The 17416-nt window shown below is 31.1% G+C and overlaps 1 protein-coding gene across 2 annotated transcripts in view; it reads left to right on the top strand.

The window, feature by feature from the left end:
- The first annotated feature begins 3310 nt into the window (after positions 1 to 3310).
- The window catches only part of LOC110020789 (carbon catabolite repressor protein 4 homolog 1-like), a 16546-nt gene continuing 2440 nt past the window's right edge, over positions 3311 to 17416 (top strand). Inside the window, exons 1-11 of one of the 2 annotated variants that reach the window (XM_020719014.1) lie at positions 3311 to 3899; positions 6032 to 6773; positions 7443 to 7529; positions 7604 to 7687; positions 7763 to 7849; positions 7932 to 8018; positions 9103 to 9156; positions 9256 to 9347; positions 9470 to 9584; positions 9662 to 9812; positions 10213 to 10366. In XM_020719014.1, the coding sequence (XP_020574673.1) occupies positions 3745 to 3899; positions 6032 to 6773; positions 7443 to 7529; positions 7604 to 7687; positions 7763 to 7849; positions 7932 to 8018; positions 9103 to 9156; positions 9256 to 9347; positions 9470 to 9584; positions 9662 to 9812; positions 10213 to 10358 (1800 nt within the window). In that variant the 5' untranslated portion in view covers positions 3311 to 3744 and the 3' untranslated portion in view covers positions 10359 to 10366. Of the gene's footprint in view, positions 3903 to 6031; positions 6774 to 7442; positions 7530 to 7603; positions 7688 to 7762; positions 7850 to 7931; positions 8019 to 9102; positions 9157 to 9255; positions 9348 to 9469; positions 9585 to 9661; positions 9813 to 10212; positions 10367 to 17416 lie in introns of both variants that reach the window. The other variant, XM_020719013.1, reaches the window with a different exon arrangement.

The following is a 17416-nucleotide window of genomic DNA, read 5'->3' as shown; positions in this document are numbered from 1 at the left end:
CCTATTCATTTGGATCCTTAAATTTTGTAGTTTGGTTGAATTTTGTCCTTAGAAGTTAGAAAAAATGTAGGAAATATCATCTAATTATTTATAAAGATTAATCTAAAATCATTGGGCCTTAGTACACATTTTCTATTAAAGCTTTGACTAAGAGCTAACGCTATCATGAAATCTTAAAGTCTCCATCCAAGAAAGATAGCCATCAAACCCTTTTTTTTATTACAAAGACTTGTGTGATTTTAGTATCTAATGAAGTAAAATTTAATCACTTCTTTTATTTTAGGTCTGTTTAGGGGCAGCTACAGTTTAATAAAAAACAGCTTTGAAGTTGTTAAATAATAATTTGATACTCAAAAAGCTACAATGACTGTTATAATTTTTTTTTAAGTCAGACTGTAGCTAGAAAGTTGTCACCACAACTAGCCAGGAATAGTGGGAAAATGCAGAAATCAACAACTTCTTTTTGGAAAAACTGCTAAAACGCAGTTTACCTAAACAAACAAACTACGGCACAGTGTCACACTGCCACCTCACAGCAGCCCCAAACCGACCCTTTTATAAGTTCCTAGATATTTTGATGTTGTTCATCTAGCTATTCTACAATCTATATTAGATCAACATGTAGGATTATTATTATTATTATTATTATTATTATTATTATTATTATTTATTTTCTATTGATATTTTTATAAAGTTCTTAAGGGGCATTTATATACATACCAACCAATTTTTATGTATTTACAAATCTAACGCTCAAAGTTTACTTTTTTACATTATACCGCCCAAATCTTTCATATCAAATAAAATATACGTCCGCTTTAACTTTAAAAAGATGAAATACACATTTTCATGTGTAGTTAAGGTGGCATGTATGTAAAAGTTGAAGTTTAGGAGTTAGATATGCAAATACATAGGAATTGAGTGGTATGTATGTAAATCTACCATTTGTTAAATTAAGAAAAAAACAATCCCCTCCATCAAATTAATATTAAAAATACACCTTGTTTGTACTTTACTCTTTCAAAATAAAATATTGGCCAATCATATAAATACAACATTGTTCTTATGTATTTACATATCTACCACCTAAAATTTTTTACACACAAATCTTTAATATTACATAAATAACACTATTACTAACAATTTAGAAGTGAAATACATTTTTTTATGCACAAGTTTATTGCAACAACATTATCAATGTACATATTAAACTCTAAGGGTTAATGATGTAAATAAATAGATATTTAGTTGTATCTATGTAAATTTCCCTATAATATTTGCATTGAGGTCTTAATAATGTCACTATATAAAACTTTCATATTCACTTAGGGTCCGTTTGCCGCAGCTTATTTGGTGTGGCGGTGTTTTAAAAACACACATGGTCTGTTTGGGTAAACTGTGTTTCAGCAACTTATGTGTTTTTAAAACACTGAAAACAGCGTTTTAACACCGCACCTATTTAGGTGCGGTGACAACTTTCTGACCGCGGTCTGGCTTTTTCAAAAAAATAAAAACTTGTAATAGCCACTGCACCTAGTTAATAAACAGATTATTTTTAATCAGCTTATCAATAGATTATTCAACAAGCTGCAGCTGCCCTAAACAAACCCTTAGACTTGCATCTTAAATGTCAAATATAGTTATTCATGCATGCATTTATGACACTAACATTACAAATATTTATATGAAAGTTTATATATTAGATATATAAATAAAAGCATTGTTTAGTATGTATATAAATTTTTCATTATATTATTTTATATTATACATAAGCATCTACAATTTGGCTTGAATTTATGCGAATGAAGATATATAGAAATAATGTCTTACATATTGGGTAATTATGTATTTATATATCTAGCACCCAAAGTTTGGTATTTACACGTATATTATCTTGTCTTATAAATTTATGCATGAAAAGATGTATATAGCCTTTAAAAATTAAGTGATTGTGATAAATATTAAAGATGTGAATGGTTGGATATAAATATGAGTGTTAAGAAGTTAGATATGTAAATAGATTCAAATTGTCGGGGTGTTTACATACATAGCACACAATTCTATATGTTTACTGTGCACAAAAAAATATGTCAGCACGGATCTCAAGGTAAAACAGACGGCTAAGAAGGATGATGGGGTCGATCGGCATTCTTGTTAGCGATCCACGGATTAATGTTAGAGTAAAGGAGGCGTTTGGATCGTTCAATCGTAAGGACGTGCCAAAAGATTTCCCACTAGATGACGATTGACATTAAGGCCGATCGGTAAATTGTTGAATTTTAGATCAAATAATAATTAAGTTAAGGTCGGGCGAACGACTGACGAACTTCTTGTCGACCGACATCAATCCTCCATTCTTATTATATTCAAATATATTTATAATTACTAAAAAACCTATGTAAAAGCTAATGATTAGGTGACTAACATGTAATTTTGTAAGATCGAGGTCTATCCCTATAAATAGGGGGACTCATATCATGAATAAATGTTACACATTCTTGTGATTCTCGACCACACTCTCTCCCTTCACTCTCTTCCCACAACGTTCTTTACCTTGGGCGTGCTTTTTAATCACTTTTGGATTCAACATTTACATATCTCTCGCCTTACCTTTTATATTTGCACACATATCACTCAAAATGTTTAATCCCACATCAAAAACATCTATTATCACTTTTTAAAACCCAAATATATATTCCATGCACATGTTTAAAATATCAAGTATGTATATATATATATATATATATATATATATATATATATATATTACATTCCAAACAATTCTTATCTATTTTTATATATCAGGTAGTGTTAAAATAGTCTTAAACTGTTTACATGAGATCATTTTAGTTCTAGAGTTTACGATAATATCAAAATAATCCCTGCTTTTTTTAAAATAGAACTCTAATAATTCTCGATGGAGACTATTTCAATCATAATTTAAAGTGTGGGGACTATTTTGACACTCTTATAAATTCTGTGAGTAAAACTGTTCTAAATAAATATTTCAAGATTATTTTAACACTTTACATTTTAAGTATTTAACATCTAATATTTGATATTTATGGTTGATTTTTATAAGCTAATACATGAAAATAATTATGTACCTGTCTTTAAAAATATAATAATAATGATATTTTTGACGTGATGTTAAAGATTTGATTGGTATGGATGTAAATTATAAATGTTCGGAAGTTAGACATGTAAATACATAAGAATTGTGGGGGTATGTTTGTAAATGTGCCTAATTTCTTTTTAATATTGCTATAAGTCGAAATTAAAGAACCAATACATTCTAAACCCAGTCAGCCATCTTCTAATGACTACATTGAGAAATTAAGGAGAAACCGCGGGGGGAGAGAGAGAAAGGGATAGGAAACCGAGAGAGAGAGAGAGAGAGAGGGCGCGACGAAGGGGGTCGGGATTCTCGAATCAGAGCAAAGCCGAGCAGGAACAGCCATAAAGGCGTCTCCTTGTCTTCAAATCTGCTCTAGGGTTTATCTAAATCTGTTCATCGCCTCCTTGTTCGATGCTATTGACGTCGCGCAATCAAAAGTTTGCTTTTTGATTGGTCAACCCTGGCGTGTTTCAGGGCTAGGTGATGGCTGACGCGCCTCGCGACCACCCGCGGAGCAGCAGCATCGTTAGTCGGATTCAGCAAGACGCCAGCTGGTACTGGAGTTCATTGTCCGGGAGTCTAGGGTTAGGGTTTGGGATTGAGTTAGAGAACGTGGCGAGGGAAGTATGCTGAGCGTGCTAAGGGTTCACCTGCCGTCGGAGATTCCCGTCGTAGGCTGCGAGATAACGCCCTACGTTCTTCTGAGGCGTCCGGACAATTCCATTTCGAACGACGATGTGCCTGAGTCGGCGCCCCTTGATGGTTACTACATGAGATACAGGTGGTAAGTTCTCTGCACTAAGCCTCCAACCTCATTGGAAGATTTTTGAATGGCACTTTTCTCATATTCAGTTTGAAATTTCATTTTTTTTTTGTTGGTGTGAGTATTTTAATCCCTTGTAAGTTTAGATCTTTTCAGGAGAAGGGGGTTTAGGACTGGTAACAATGGCGAGTATATGATATATAATAACATTAGTACATGGGGGCATTTACACAAATTCAACACGATTCTTATGAATCTACATATCTAATACCTAAAATTTGAATTTTTTTAATTTTTTTTTTTATTTTTACATTTTTAACGCTTAAATCTTTCTAATCACATCAAAAATACTGTCAGAACTAACTTTTTAGAAGTGAAATGCAAATTTTGATGCAGAGGTAAATATCAATGCTTAGCTGTTAGATATGTAAATACATTTTGGCTTTACCATAGAAAATATATTGAGTTTTGCTGATTTTATAACTTGCAAATTGAATTTTGGTTGTTAAAATTGAAAGTTAATTTGGGATATTTCGTTTTAAGAGAATATTATATGAGTAGAACGGTCAATTTAGGTAAATGAGATTAAGATTGGATATGTTGAATGGCAGAAACTGAGCCATCATTTAAGTTAAGTTAGTTGAATTATAATTTTAAGATTGATTTATGCCAAAGAAAAGTGAAAAGGTGTCAGAGAGTTTGTGTAAGTAATATCGATTGAAGAAGTTTATAGAAACCAGATTAGTTGTTTTGGGCATGGCCAATCGAGGGTAAAAGCTGCATCGATAAATTTTGCTGCTAGAATTAGCAAGAAAAAGCATGCCAAGTAAAAGGGTTGACTAAAACTAGCTTACCTTTAGTTCATAAAAGGACATTTGTGTAAATGTAAATTTCAAACTTTAGGTGTTAGATATGTAAATACATGGGATGGTTGGATAATGATGATTGTTTGGCCAACCCAAACACCTATGATTCTACACACTTTTTCAAATTTGTTGGTGCTTAACGTTATTTATAGTTGTAACTTATTATACTTTTGGGACATTTACATACATGCCATTCTTATATTACATATCTAACACCTAAATTTTGTATCTAACACCTAAATTTTGTGATATTTACATGCATAACACTCAAATCTTTAACATCACATAATGATAACAATATTACTAACTTTTTCATGCATAGGTTTATTACAGAAGACTTGTAAATGTAAATATCAAACTTTGGTGTTATGTAAATACATTGGTTGTCTGTGATATGTAAGTAAGTTTCCCTATACTTTTTCCTGCAATTTATTGCATCTGCTGATTAGACTTGCCAATATTTTATTAGCATTGATATTTCAATATTAATAAACCATTGCAAATGGTCGAATGCCTTAGAGATGTCTTCTTAAATGACGTAAATGCTTTGAGTTGTGGGGCATAAGGCAAAGGAGACTAGTAGTTGATTGTAGCTTTTTTAGCTTAGGGGCATTTACTTACATACAACTCATTTCCTATGTATTTACATATCTAACACCAAAACCTTACCACTTACATTTATACCACTAAAATTTTACATATCACATAAAAAATGCCACCATTTTAATGGTTAAAATGTAAATACACCTATTAATGCATTGTTAAGGTGGCATGTATGTAAAAATTGGAGTATAAGTGTTTGATATGTAAATACATAAGAATTGGGTGGCATGTATGGAAATATTCCTTTAACTTATTAGTTCGTCACATGAAGGTTATGCTACAACTTTGGTTATATATTAATGTTTCATGTAACTTCACAGTGTTTGAGGAATAACCTTTTTTTTCTGTACTGGAACACCAAGAAAATATGCTCTTAGAAATTGGAGCCATTATTCATCGACAATAACTTTTACATACCCTTCAATGTAGATCATTTGGTTGTCTATTTGGCTTATTGTTTTGTTCTTTATCTGTTTTATCTTGAAGTGATGACTATGCAATTTTATATAAATTTGGTTTTGTCTATTTGTCTATTATGTAAAATTCATTTTTGAAATCTTTTCATAAAGAAAATGCTGATGAGGTCTTCTAAACAGAACTATAATTTTGTTGTGTTTGAATGCAATTTATTTGCTTACCATTATACTGAAGATACCAATAACTTTAATAACATTCTTTCAGGTATCGCATTCAAAGCGATAAAAAAATTGCTATGTGTAGCGTACACCCGACCGAACTGGCAACATTGCAGTGCCTTGGTTGCCTCAAATCTAAAATACATGTCTCCAAGAGTTATCATTGCTCGTCTAAGTGCTTCGCTGATGCATGGCAACATCATCGTGCTTTGCATGATCGTGCGAGTAATTCCATCAGCGAAAATGGGGCTGAGGAGGACGAGTTATTCGGACGATTTAGTGGCGGATCTACTGTTACTGGTATATCAGGTTCGACATCTAGGGCTGCTACTCCAGTTCCAACTAATGGTTCCGTGCCTTCGTTTCCGCTATCAATTTCAGAAAGGAGCGGTGGCGAAACATGGTTTGAAGTTGGTCGTTCAAGAACATATACGCCGACAACTGATGACATTGGAAACACGCTAAAGTTTGAATGTGTCGCCGTTAGTGTTGAGTCAAGCAAACCCGTTGGGACCCCGAGTTCGATTATGACTTCTCGTGTTATTCCTGCTCCTTGTCCTATTCCGCGACGCATGATCGAAGTGAGTGGAGCGGATGTTCTCGGGCATTTAGAATCTGATGGTCGAGGGACTTTTACTGTGCTCTCTTACAATATTCTGGCTGACTTGTATGCGACAAGTGATTCGTACAGCTATTGCCCATCCTGGGCGCTTTCTTGGCCTTATCGGCGACAGAATTTGCTACGGGAAATCATTGGTTACCATGCCGACATCATATGCCTTCAAGAAGTAATTTTCTTTTTTGGCAGATTGTTACAAGAATTAATTTGTATTATCATTTTTTGAAGATTTACATACATACCACTCAATTCCTATGTATTTACATATATAATATCTAGAATTTAGTTTTACATAAATGTCACCTTACCAATGCTTGAAAATGTGTATTTCACTTTTTAAAAGTTAAAATAGTGGTATTTTTGATGTGATATCGAATATTTGGGTGGTATAAATGTAAAAGGTTAAGTGTAGGTGTTAGATATGCAAATATAGGCATTGGGTGGTATGTATGTAAATGCCCCTATCTTTTTTAAGTAATGCTATTTTGTTAATCCATCAATTTAATAATCTGTCAAATCATATATTTTTTTCGTGTTGGTAATGTGAGTTGCCACATTTTGTAATAGATTTATTCTAATTTTTAGAACATTCTTCGATTTAAAGGTTTCCTTTTGTTGATCTGCTTTGAATACTTGGCATAATGTTTGAATAAGATAAATCCCCATTTTTTTGTATGAGTTTCCTTGTTGGATTATAAAATTCGACTTCCTATCAAAATTCCCGAAGTATTTTTTTTTAATTTCAAAATCTCAAACTTTTGTCCTGGAATTTGTTTGATCAAATGTAGTCCATTTTATTTAATTCCTTTTTTTTTACTTTTTGGCTGTAACTTTCCAGGTCCAAAGCAACCATTTTGAAGAATTTTTTTCTCCAGAACTCGACAAGCATGGGTATCAAGCTCTCTACAAGAAGAAAACCTCAGAGGTTGGACTCATTTGCTTCCCAATCTGTTTTTCATCTTCCCTATAGTGTCTTATATGTATTGTTCTTTTTTTAAGGTTTACAATGGAAATTCAAATTCACTTGATGGCTGTGCTACATTTTTCCGCAGAGATAGGTTTTCTCATGTGAAGAAATATGAGGTATCTTAGTAGAATTATACTTATTTTTGTATATTTTTGTCATTTTCTTCATGCTTAGTATCTTATTTTATGCAGGTTGAATTTAATAAAGCTGCACAATCTCTGACTGATGCTGTTATTCCTGCTAACCAGAAGAAAGTTGCTTTGAGTCGATTAATCAAGGTCTCTTATTTAATCCACTTTTCAAAATTCTTGTCATTATTTCTATTCAGATGTAATTGTTAAACATGACTTTCTTTTGCAGGATAATATTGCTTTGATTGCAGTACTAGAAGACAAATTTAGCAACCATGGTGCTGATGGCCCTGGGAGCAGACAACTTCTTTGTGTGGTTAGAGAATCAGCCTTCCCTTATTATTATTTGGTTTTTTTTTATATTAGAAAGAAAGTTGCATGCACATGCCCATTTGACTAAATATATCAGAAATTCTGTTGATTTATGGATTTCTGAAGGTTATACACGCCAATGTTATTACAACAAAAACTTTTATTGACGTGCTTAATTTTCTCGTCAATCTCCATTGCTGAATGTTCTGTCGAATTTCTTTAGTTTTTTTTTTTTCATGTTTAGTTGTATCAATATATCTCTCTGAATTTCTATCATAGAAAACAATGCAACATGTTTTTTAAATTCCATTTAATTCAAGTTTAAAAATTCTGTTTTTTTATGTTTCTTTAGGAAATTTTATCTATTTGTTTTGGCGACTTTAATGATTCAAGCGCTTGTTTAGTTAGTATTTTTGTGTAGATATATCACCCAATCTTTCAGACATTTTGCATTGTAGAGGCTTTTTTTGTTTGCCGAGATAATGATTTTGTGAATGCCATTTGTTTTTTGTGGTTATTAAATTAAAAAAAATTGAATTTCTTATAACACAACCATGAATTGCATCAAGTCCCTTTTTCCATTCAGCTGTCGCCATGAATTCAATTGCTCAGATTAAATGGCATTTAAAAGTATATTATATTGCTGTATCATTGTTTCCTTCTTTTGTTCATCCCTGTATGTTCTAGATTTGTTTGTAGTTAATGTTTGTGCTGTCCTTTTAATGAAATGTGCACTTTTTTTTATAAATTTTTATGTAAAGTGCCAAAATAGTTTCCTAACTACGTTTTTGTCCTAGAGTCCCCCTCACTTTTTTACTACGGGCTAAAATAGTTCCAAGGGAGGACTATTCTGGTAACTATTTTAGCTCTTATTAAAAGACTCTAGGGACTAAATTGGCACGTTTGTAGAAGGCTTTGGGACTAGAATGGCTCCCTGCAAAGAATTTGGGGACCATTTTGACATTTTTCTCAATTCTAATGTCTTGAATATGGTGATCTCTGCTAAACTCTGTTGAAAAAAGATCAAGCTACCCTTGAGCTGAATTTTGAGGCCTGTATTCACTTTTTTTTTTCCCCGCTTTGTTCAGGCTAATACTCATGTAAATGTGCCTCAGGAACTCACAGACGTTAAGCTTTGGCAGGTTCATTATTTGGAGTTTCTTTCTGTAATATTTTTTTTTCTTTGCCTTTTGTTCCTTCACAAGTGATTTTTATTGGTTTCTTCGATACAATTATTCCAGGTTCACACTCTTTTAAAAGGATTGGAAAAGATAGCAGTTAGTGCTGACATCCCAATGTTGGTTTGTGGTGATTTTAATTCTGTTCCAGGCAGGCATGTGCTATTATTACGAATTTACGGCTAAGCCCATTTTTGGTTTTTCACATTTTTTTCGTCTTTAGAATGATTTTCGCTTTATTTTTGGAGTTTCTGATTTGAGATTATGTGATTTGCAGTGCACCTCATGCTCTACTTGCGATGGGCAAAGTGGACCAGTTACATCCAGACTTGGCAATCGATCCCCTTGGGATCTTACGCCCTGCGAGCAAGTTAAATCATCAACTTCCACTGGTATCATTTCACTAATTTCTTTATGCTTAAACACAGTTTTGGGTAGAATTTTTGTTAATTTTTTGTGCTTCAAGCAGGTTAGTGCATACTCGTCATTTGCGAGAATGTTAAGTGTTGGTCCGAGTTTGGAGCAACAACGAAGGAGAATGGACTCTACAACAAATGAACCATTATTTACAAATTGCTCTAGGGATTTTATTGGAACCCTTGATTATATCTTTTACACAGGTAGTCCATTCTTTTATTTTTTTCATTTTTTGACATTATAAGCAAGCTATAATTTCACCTCTATTATAATAATTTGGGGCATTTACATACATACTAAACAATTCTTAAGTATTTACATATTTAACACCTAAGCATTCATATCTGCATGCATCTTACTCAAATCTTTATTATCACATCAAAAATAACATCAAATCTATTTTCTAAAAGTGAAATACATCTTTTCATGCGTATGTTTATGACACCAATGTGGTATAAGTGTAAATGTGAAACTTTGTTCGTTATGTAAATGCATAAGAATTGTGTGTTGTGTATGTGAATTTCCCTTATAATTTCTGTATATTAAAAATAATGGGCGATTCGAGTATTTGTTTCATGGAATCTAATGCATATTTATTTTCAGCTGATTCTTTGTCAGTAGAATCATTATTGGAACTTTTGGATGAGGAAAGCTTGCGGAAAGATACGGCTCTTCCATCTCCTGAATGGTCGTCTGATCATATAGCACTTTTAGCAGAATTTCGATGCAAGCCTAGAATTAGACGGTGATGATTGAGGTAACGATAGCTTTTGTGGTATTCACTTATTTTAACAACATTTTTTATGCCTATTATGAACCTTCTTAGGTATGTGAGTGGTTTTGATAGGATGATGTTGATTTCTATGCAGTGAATTAGGATTAGCATTAATATATTTTGATATCTCTATCTATGATGTATTGATATGTAAACAGAGGCATAGACATGAACATATCTATTATTACAAATATATGATGTTGACAATACATTACTAGACACACACACGCACGCACACATATCAGTGTATGTCATCCCCATCATTATATTTCACTCAATCTACAACATGTGTCAGAATGAACATTGCATACTTTGATATCATGAGGTGTTAATGTATGATAATCTTTCAATGATGAGGTACGGGCAAACATATGGGGAATTATCTATATATATGCATGGTTTGAAATAGTAGACTCTTCCTCCAAGTGATTCAATGCAAGAGGGGGATTAAGATTTTGTTTACTTATTAGTTTGTTTATCCTTTTTGGATAATTTTAAATTTGAATCTGAAGTATAATTTAAAATTTAATATATGATCTTATTTTTTCAACTCATCATTGTAACTTATTTTTATAAAAAAAATATTTTAAAGCTCGTAATTGATTTGGATTGAATATCTTGTGCCAATATGTTAACGTATATGTTTATTCAACATCGTTACTTGCTTGGCTCATGGCTTTGTTTCCAAGGCTCCATCAATAGTCCCTGATGAAATATTATATTGATTTAGTTTTTCAGGATTAATTTAAGGCTTTGCTTCATTATTCTTTTTTAATAATTGGAGGAAACTTAGAAACAATTCTCTGTTAGAGTAATTTAGTCCTTCCAGATTAAGTTTGTTGCCAACATTTCTCTGGTTGGTAGTCTGAGGACTTTATAGGTTGTTCATGCCAAATGTTTAGCAGTATCTTTTCCATTTCCTTAAAAGAAGTTATTCAACGCCAATGGAATTTGATGTAATATTTAGTTCATTTAGGAGTTGTTCAAAAATTATTTCCTATTTATTTATTTTATCAGCTAAATTGTAATTATTTGATAATTTATGTTTGAATTTGAATTATTGAAGAAATTTTAATTTTCATTCAGACAATTGATCTTTTCTTGTTGAATTATCTTATAGCTTGTTTCTAAAATAGGTGTTCATGGATCTTAATTGATTGTAATTGAATGAATTGAATCAAAATATATTTTTTTAAACGACTCTCTGAAGAAATATTTCTTCATTTTTGGGTTTCTTTTAGTACTCAATCTCTGCCCCTTTTTGTTAATCTGTTTCCATTTTTGTTATTCTATTATCCGTCAATTAGTATCAAAGCCTATAATGTCATTTCCTGCTTAGAACTGCAATTTTTAAGTTTTTTCTACTCCTCTAGTTGTCGAGTTACTTGAGTAGTTATGTTTGCTGATCCCATAATCATTGTCCTGGGTGCACACAATCTTTCGATGATTTCACCAAGAGATAGTCCTTCTTCACGGTCCTAACGTACTTGACTGTTGCGGTCTTATCATTTTGTAGTCTTCCAAGCCCTCAATCAAAATACATGCATGGGACTGAACGTTCACCAACGTCGTGATATACAAGAATCCAACCTATGTTTGTGCTACATTTGATTAAAACTTTGGCTCTGGTGCTTCATATTCTTCAAGCCGCTCAACAAGTTCCCAGCGAACAATCTAAAAATTATGATTTATTATAGGTTTACATTAAGGATTATGATGGAGTCCATCCATATATTTTTATTTTGCATGTGGATGCTTAATGAAGTTTACCTTAAGGGAGGTTTTTTGGTATATATTTTTTTGTACATCATATTTTTCCAATCAGTGAAACATCCAATTAAGTGAGAAATTAGAATAATGAACAAAATATTTATGAAATTAATAGGATAAAAACAGTATATAGCATGACGTTTTGGTGGGTTTAATATGAACTATTATCATTTAATATTGTTAGAAGATAAGTTGTTTTTCAGGTATGATAGGTAATACTAATTTTGGATTTATTATGCAAAAGTATGAAGTTATAAATGGGATTTAACATCTACAGATAAGTTTGGATGATTAAAGTGCAGAAATGTCTTAGAAAATTTTGTATGATAAGAGGACTTCATGGGGCCATGTAGGTAAATTTTAAAAAATTGCAATTATACTGATAATGTTATATGAATTTAAATGTTGGTTGTATAAACAACATTGATATCTAAGTTGAGAGTGATATATATGAGAATGTCATGATTTATATATGACAAACGTAAAACTAAATAAATTAAAGAACGAATATATTATAAAAAGTATTTTAGTGACATTTGTTAAAGATTGGACATATATTATGAAAGATAGAAGAAGTGTCCATTAACTAAGTTGATAATTTTAGTGTCAAAGAATCAGGAAGGACATGAGATAGGTTAACGGTTAGATGGATATAAGTTATTCAAACTGACTTGCAAAGAATAGTTTGTAATATCTCAATTACACTCAGTAGATACAAATGAAAAGTGAGAATTCATAATGTTAACCCAAAATATTTTTGATAGGACTAATGGTAGCAATGATGACGTGCAGTGCATCTAAACAATTTACATCCAACAGTACGCATGTATTTTGATGAAAATTTTGAATTGAATTTAGCATGCATTTGAATGAAATGCATTGAGAATTTCTGTGTATATATAAGTGGTACTTTCTCTTAATCTCAAATCTCTGACTTAAGTGATGATTTTTGACATCAACCCTATGCAATAAGGATAAAACTAATGATGATGGCAACTTGCATTCCACTGAAATAATTCACATACAACAACACACATTCTACCATCAATTATGGAGATAATCTTGTCTTTTAGAATGGCTTCAGCTGTAGGATGAGTAGAAAAGCCTAGTAAAATTTTGAATGTGAATTCATGAGATGTGAGAAAATTTTAATGCATTAACATTGTTTTCATAAAATTAAGTCAAATAGGGTATATTGATGTTTGAACTAATACTGAAATTTTGCAAAATTTACAATTTTAAGAGTTCTTTTTAATGTGTTATATGATTTTGTTTGGTCATACCTTTCTTGCAATTAATTTCCTAATTGTTTCTGCAACAAAATTTTCATTAGTTAAAGTTATTTCATATTGTTATTTGATTTGAATTTCATATATCATGTGTTCACATCAATGATATACTCTAATTTTTATAATTAATGAATAATTTTCACTTAATATTATTATGCGAACCATTTGAATTAGGAAAATGACCGGGGTAAGATAAGGAGAGTAATGAAAATGGTACCATAACTTGTAACCAATTTCTGGGAGATGAAATGATAAAGAGAAATTTTGGGTCGCATTCAATGGTAGATTCAAATTTCACTTGTAGCTTAGGTTCAAAAATGATCTCAGTTCTGTTTAGTACCACATTCATTTTTTTTTTCTGGAAATCTAAGTTTTGTGATCATTGCATGCTCAGTTTCCTTTTGAAACTCAATTACGCTTTTTCAAGCTTATGTTCTTCATGAGTATATTTCAATGCAGGTGAAGGTTCATATTTATATTTGATAATCATAGATGAAGACTCATAATGTAATTTCAATCATCTTCAACATTTAAGCATCCTCAAAAGAATATTAATAAACTCCATTTCGTTCGACAAGATTTGATTTGACTTTTTATGTTTCAGGTGTCAGTGTTAGCTTTGATGGACAAGGTCTTTCTATTTTGGGGTTTTAATTATAAATGCAATAGTTTTAATAGGATGCTTGACTATTCAGATATTATTCAAAGTCTTAGTTAAAACCTCACATCATATTTTTGGAGTTTTGTGGCTTAATTCAATTCTAATTTCTCACCCAAAACCTTTAATGAACTTGTGGCACCAAAATTGTTTTAAGATAAATTATGCTTAGCTATAAGACTTGTGAACCTTCTATAATATTCAACACTGTAGAAACATTTAATTTATAACCCTTAAATTGATCATGTAGCTTATCCCTATATTTTCTAAATGACAAATTGTTCTTTTAACTATATCTTGATTTTTCTTATTTGCAAAGACTAAATAATAAGATTGAGCATGCTCCACGGATTTTGTACTAACAATTTCCATGTTCTCAGAATCAAATAGATGGTAATATTTAAGTATCAAATTATTGTTCCACTATGAAATTTTTTGAAGTTCATAACTATAATCTTATCAAATGTGGGAATATAATTTGGAACATAATAATCATGTTGTTGTTGCATAATACCCACTCAATTATTAAGTCCTACTTTTATTTGCGTGATGATACCATAATATTCATTGATTCCATCTTTGATGTAGGATGCTTTAGAGTTTAGGTTAGTGCGAACTTAGGACGTATGGCTAAAGTGTGCAACAGATTAAAATTCACCTTCCGACAACTGTTTGTTAGATAAATTTTAGTCCATTTTCTGTAAACTAATTCAACATATAAAACAAGTGCAAAATCTAAAATTTTAAATTTAGCAAAAAATATGAGAAAGAAGTAAAAGCAAATAATATTATGATTTTTACTACAAGCAGACATGACCAAATCACAATCATACATGCAAAGCCAAAAAGAAGGAAAAAAGAAAAAGGGTAACAATCTCGCTAAATAGAAGATTCATGCCTTACGAAGAGAAAATTTCCCTGGAAGTTGTTATCAAGACTTGCCCCACATCTTGCTTGAAGAAGTTACACCAACTTGTACATAAGTTTTGAATGAAAATCTAGAGTTATGAATGGTCATTGTTTTGCATGCATGGAAATTTTCGAAAACTCGATCAAAATTGGTAGTTTATGAGATTTTTTTTTTTTTTCTAGAAAAGAAGAAACGCCATTAAAACTACTAACTTCAATTCAAAAATTGCAATAAAGCAATTCCTGATTCAACTATTTTGAGAAAAAATTCTTATGAAAGAACCAAAGAGGATTGAAAAAGTTGTAGGGAATGTTTTGAATAGGAAATGCGAACATCAACGTTTAATGGAACAGAGAGTCAAAGTTGCATTAGAAAAGTTGTAGGGAATCATCATATGCATGCTACATAATTTAGAAGAAATTAAAATATAGAAAATACAACTAAAACAACATTAGAACACAAATTGTCATTGTGCTATTCTCAATACCCTCATTTTAGAGTTTTTACGATGCTAGACTCAACTTTTTATTGCTATTGCGCCGAAGTTTCAGTGGTGATATGATTGTTGCCTTACACTTGTTTTACACTTGGAGCCATATAACTATGTTGAATATTCATTTATAATATTCTAAAAAAACTCGATTTTAACCACTCATCTTTTTAGTTTTCATCCTAATGTATTTCATTAACTATTGCATCTAGGCCATTTTGAGCTTCAATAAGCCTAATAATTATTATCAATTAATTAAATTTTATATCATCAATTGAATCGTTGTTTTACAAAATTTAACCCCTTATCTTCTAGAAGCGCCTTCCATCGCTCTTATATTCAGTTTAGGAAACATATCTTTTATGAGAATTGTCTTTATGAATAACATATATTAAGGTGCCTTAATTTGAATTTCTTTTAAGCATCTCCATAACAAAAATTAACTGATTTTGACTTATACAAAATCCTGATATAACTCTATTTTCATTAAAAAAATTCATCACAAAATACCTGTAGTGCTACTTCATGTTGGATTGTGTTTGTCTTTACTAACTTCGATCTATATGTAATACAATTTCTATTCAATGCCTCACAAATTAGTTCCCTCTGTTCTTGATCAATTCTTCTTAAGATTTCATCACAGTATACTATGTTTCCTTGTTTATTTCTTTTCCATCAATTGTTTTAGTAGTTGATCTTTTGAGTATATTTTTAGTGAGCGCAGAGTGATGCGCACTAGATCTCCATAGTAGATGGGAACCATGTAATTAAGTCTACTTTGATTAATTATTACATTACGTATATATCCTACACGTATATCTTCTTAGTTGTGCACACATTTTTTCTTGAATGCCTATCAAAATAGTTATTTTGTTAGTTAGTTTTATACTTCTTAAGGTCAATACACACCATATGAAGCCTCGTTTATCGCTATGTATTATTTCACTGAATTGTTTGTGCACAAAGCTTATCTTCATTGTAGGTATTCCAAGTAAGAAAGTTTAATTCTTAGACCTTATTATGCACAAAGTTCATCTTCATTGTAGATGTTCTAAGTCAAGGTATATTTATATTCTCTCTTCCTAAACCTTATTGTTTGACTTGAAAAGTTTAATTCTTCTATTGTCAATTTAACACTAGAAATATATTTTATTTTTAATTAGTGTACTAAAATGTGTTTTATCCAATCATTTGCCTTTTTCTTTAATCTTTAAATTTTATGTCAAAATACTTCTCCACCATGTTACCCTCATATCTCCCTTGAATCTTGAAATCCAAATATGGATGTCATTTGAATCTAAAATTTTTACTTTCATGTATAGTTAATTCAAATTAATTTTTAAAATCAATTAACTAGTAAGGATTTCATTCTATTTATTTTTCATAAAAAGAGCTTGAAAACTTATATTTATCTCTATTTTGTGGGAGCATTTTCATCTTCATGTTTACATATTCAATAAAGATTTTAACATCTTCACTATTCAAGGCTGGTTGGTTTAATGTTTCCATTAAATTAATGGGTTGTTGTTTATGAGAAGCAGTGACGAGTTTGATGTTCGATAATAAGAATAACATCAGTGGTCAACATTAAGTTAGTCTTGATTGTGGTGAAGTTCAAAGCTATTAGATTATCATAATCTTGACGATGGTTTATAAAAAACAAAAATAAAAGAATTCCCAATGCCTATTGATTATTCTAAATAATCTTTCATATTTTTAAGTAAGATGACATTAATCCAAATGCACAATAGTTGGAAGACAACATTGCTACCTAAATATCATCATTTTCCAGACAACAATATTATTTAAATTACATTTAAACAAATAGTTCTTCAATACATTTAACTTGATCAAGGCTCTAAATTTTTTTCTAAAAGTTTGTTTGTGATCTATCTCTCTCTCTCTCTCTCTCTCT

This window comes from Phalaenopsis equestris, unplaced genomic scaffold, assembly GCF_001263595.1.
Source record: "Phalaenopsis equestris unplaced genomic scaffold, ASM126359v1 Scaffold000107, whole genome shotgun sequence".
In the NCBI taxonomy this organism is placed as follows: domain Eukaryota; kingdom Viridiplantae; phylum Streptophyta; class Magnoliopsida; order Asparagales; family Orchidaceae; genus Phalaenopsis; species Phalaenopsis equestris.
This window is presented reverse-complemented; position numbering and strand designations above follow the sequence as displayed.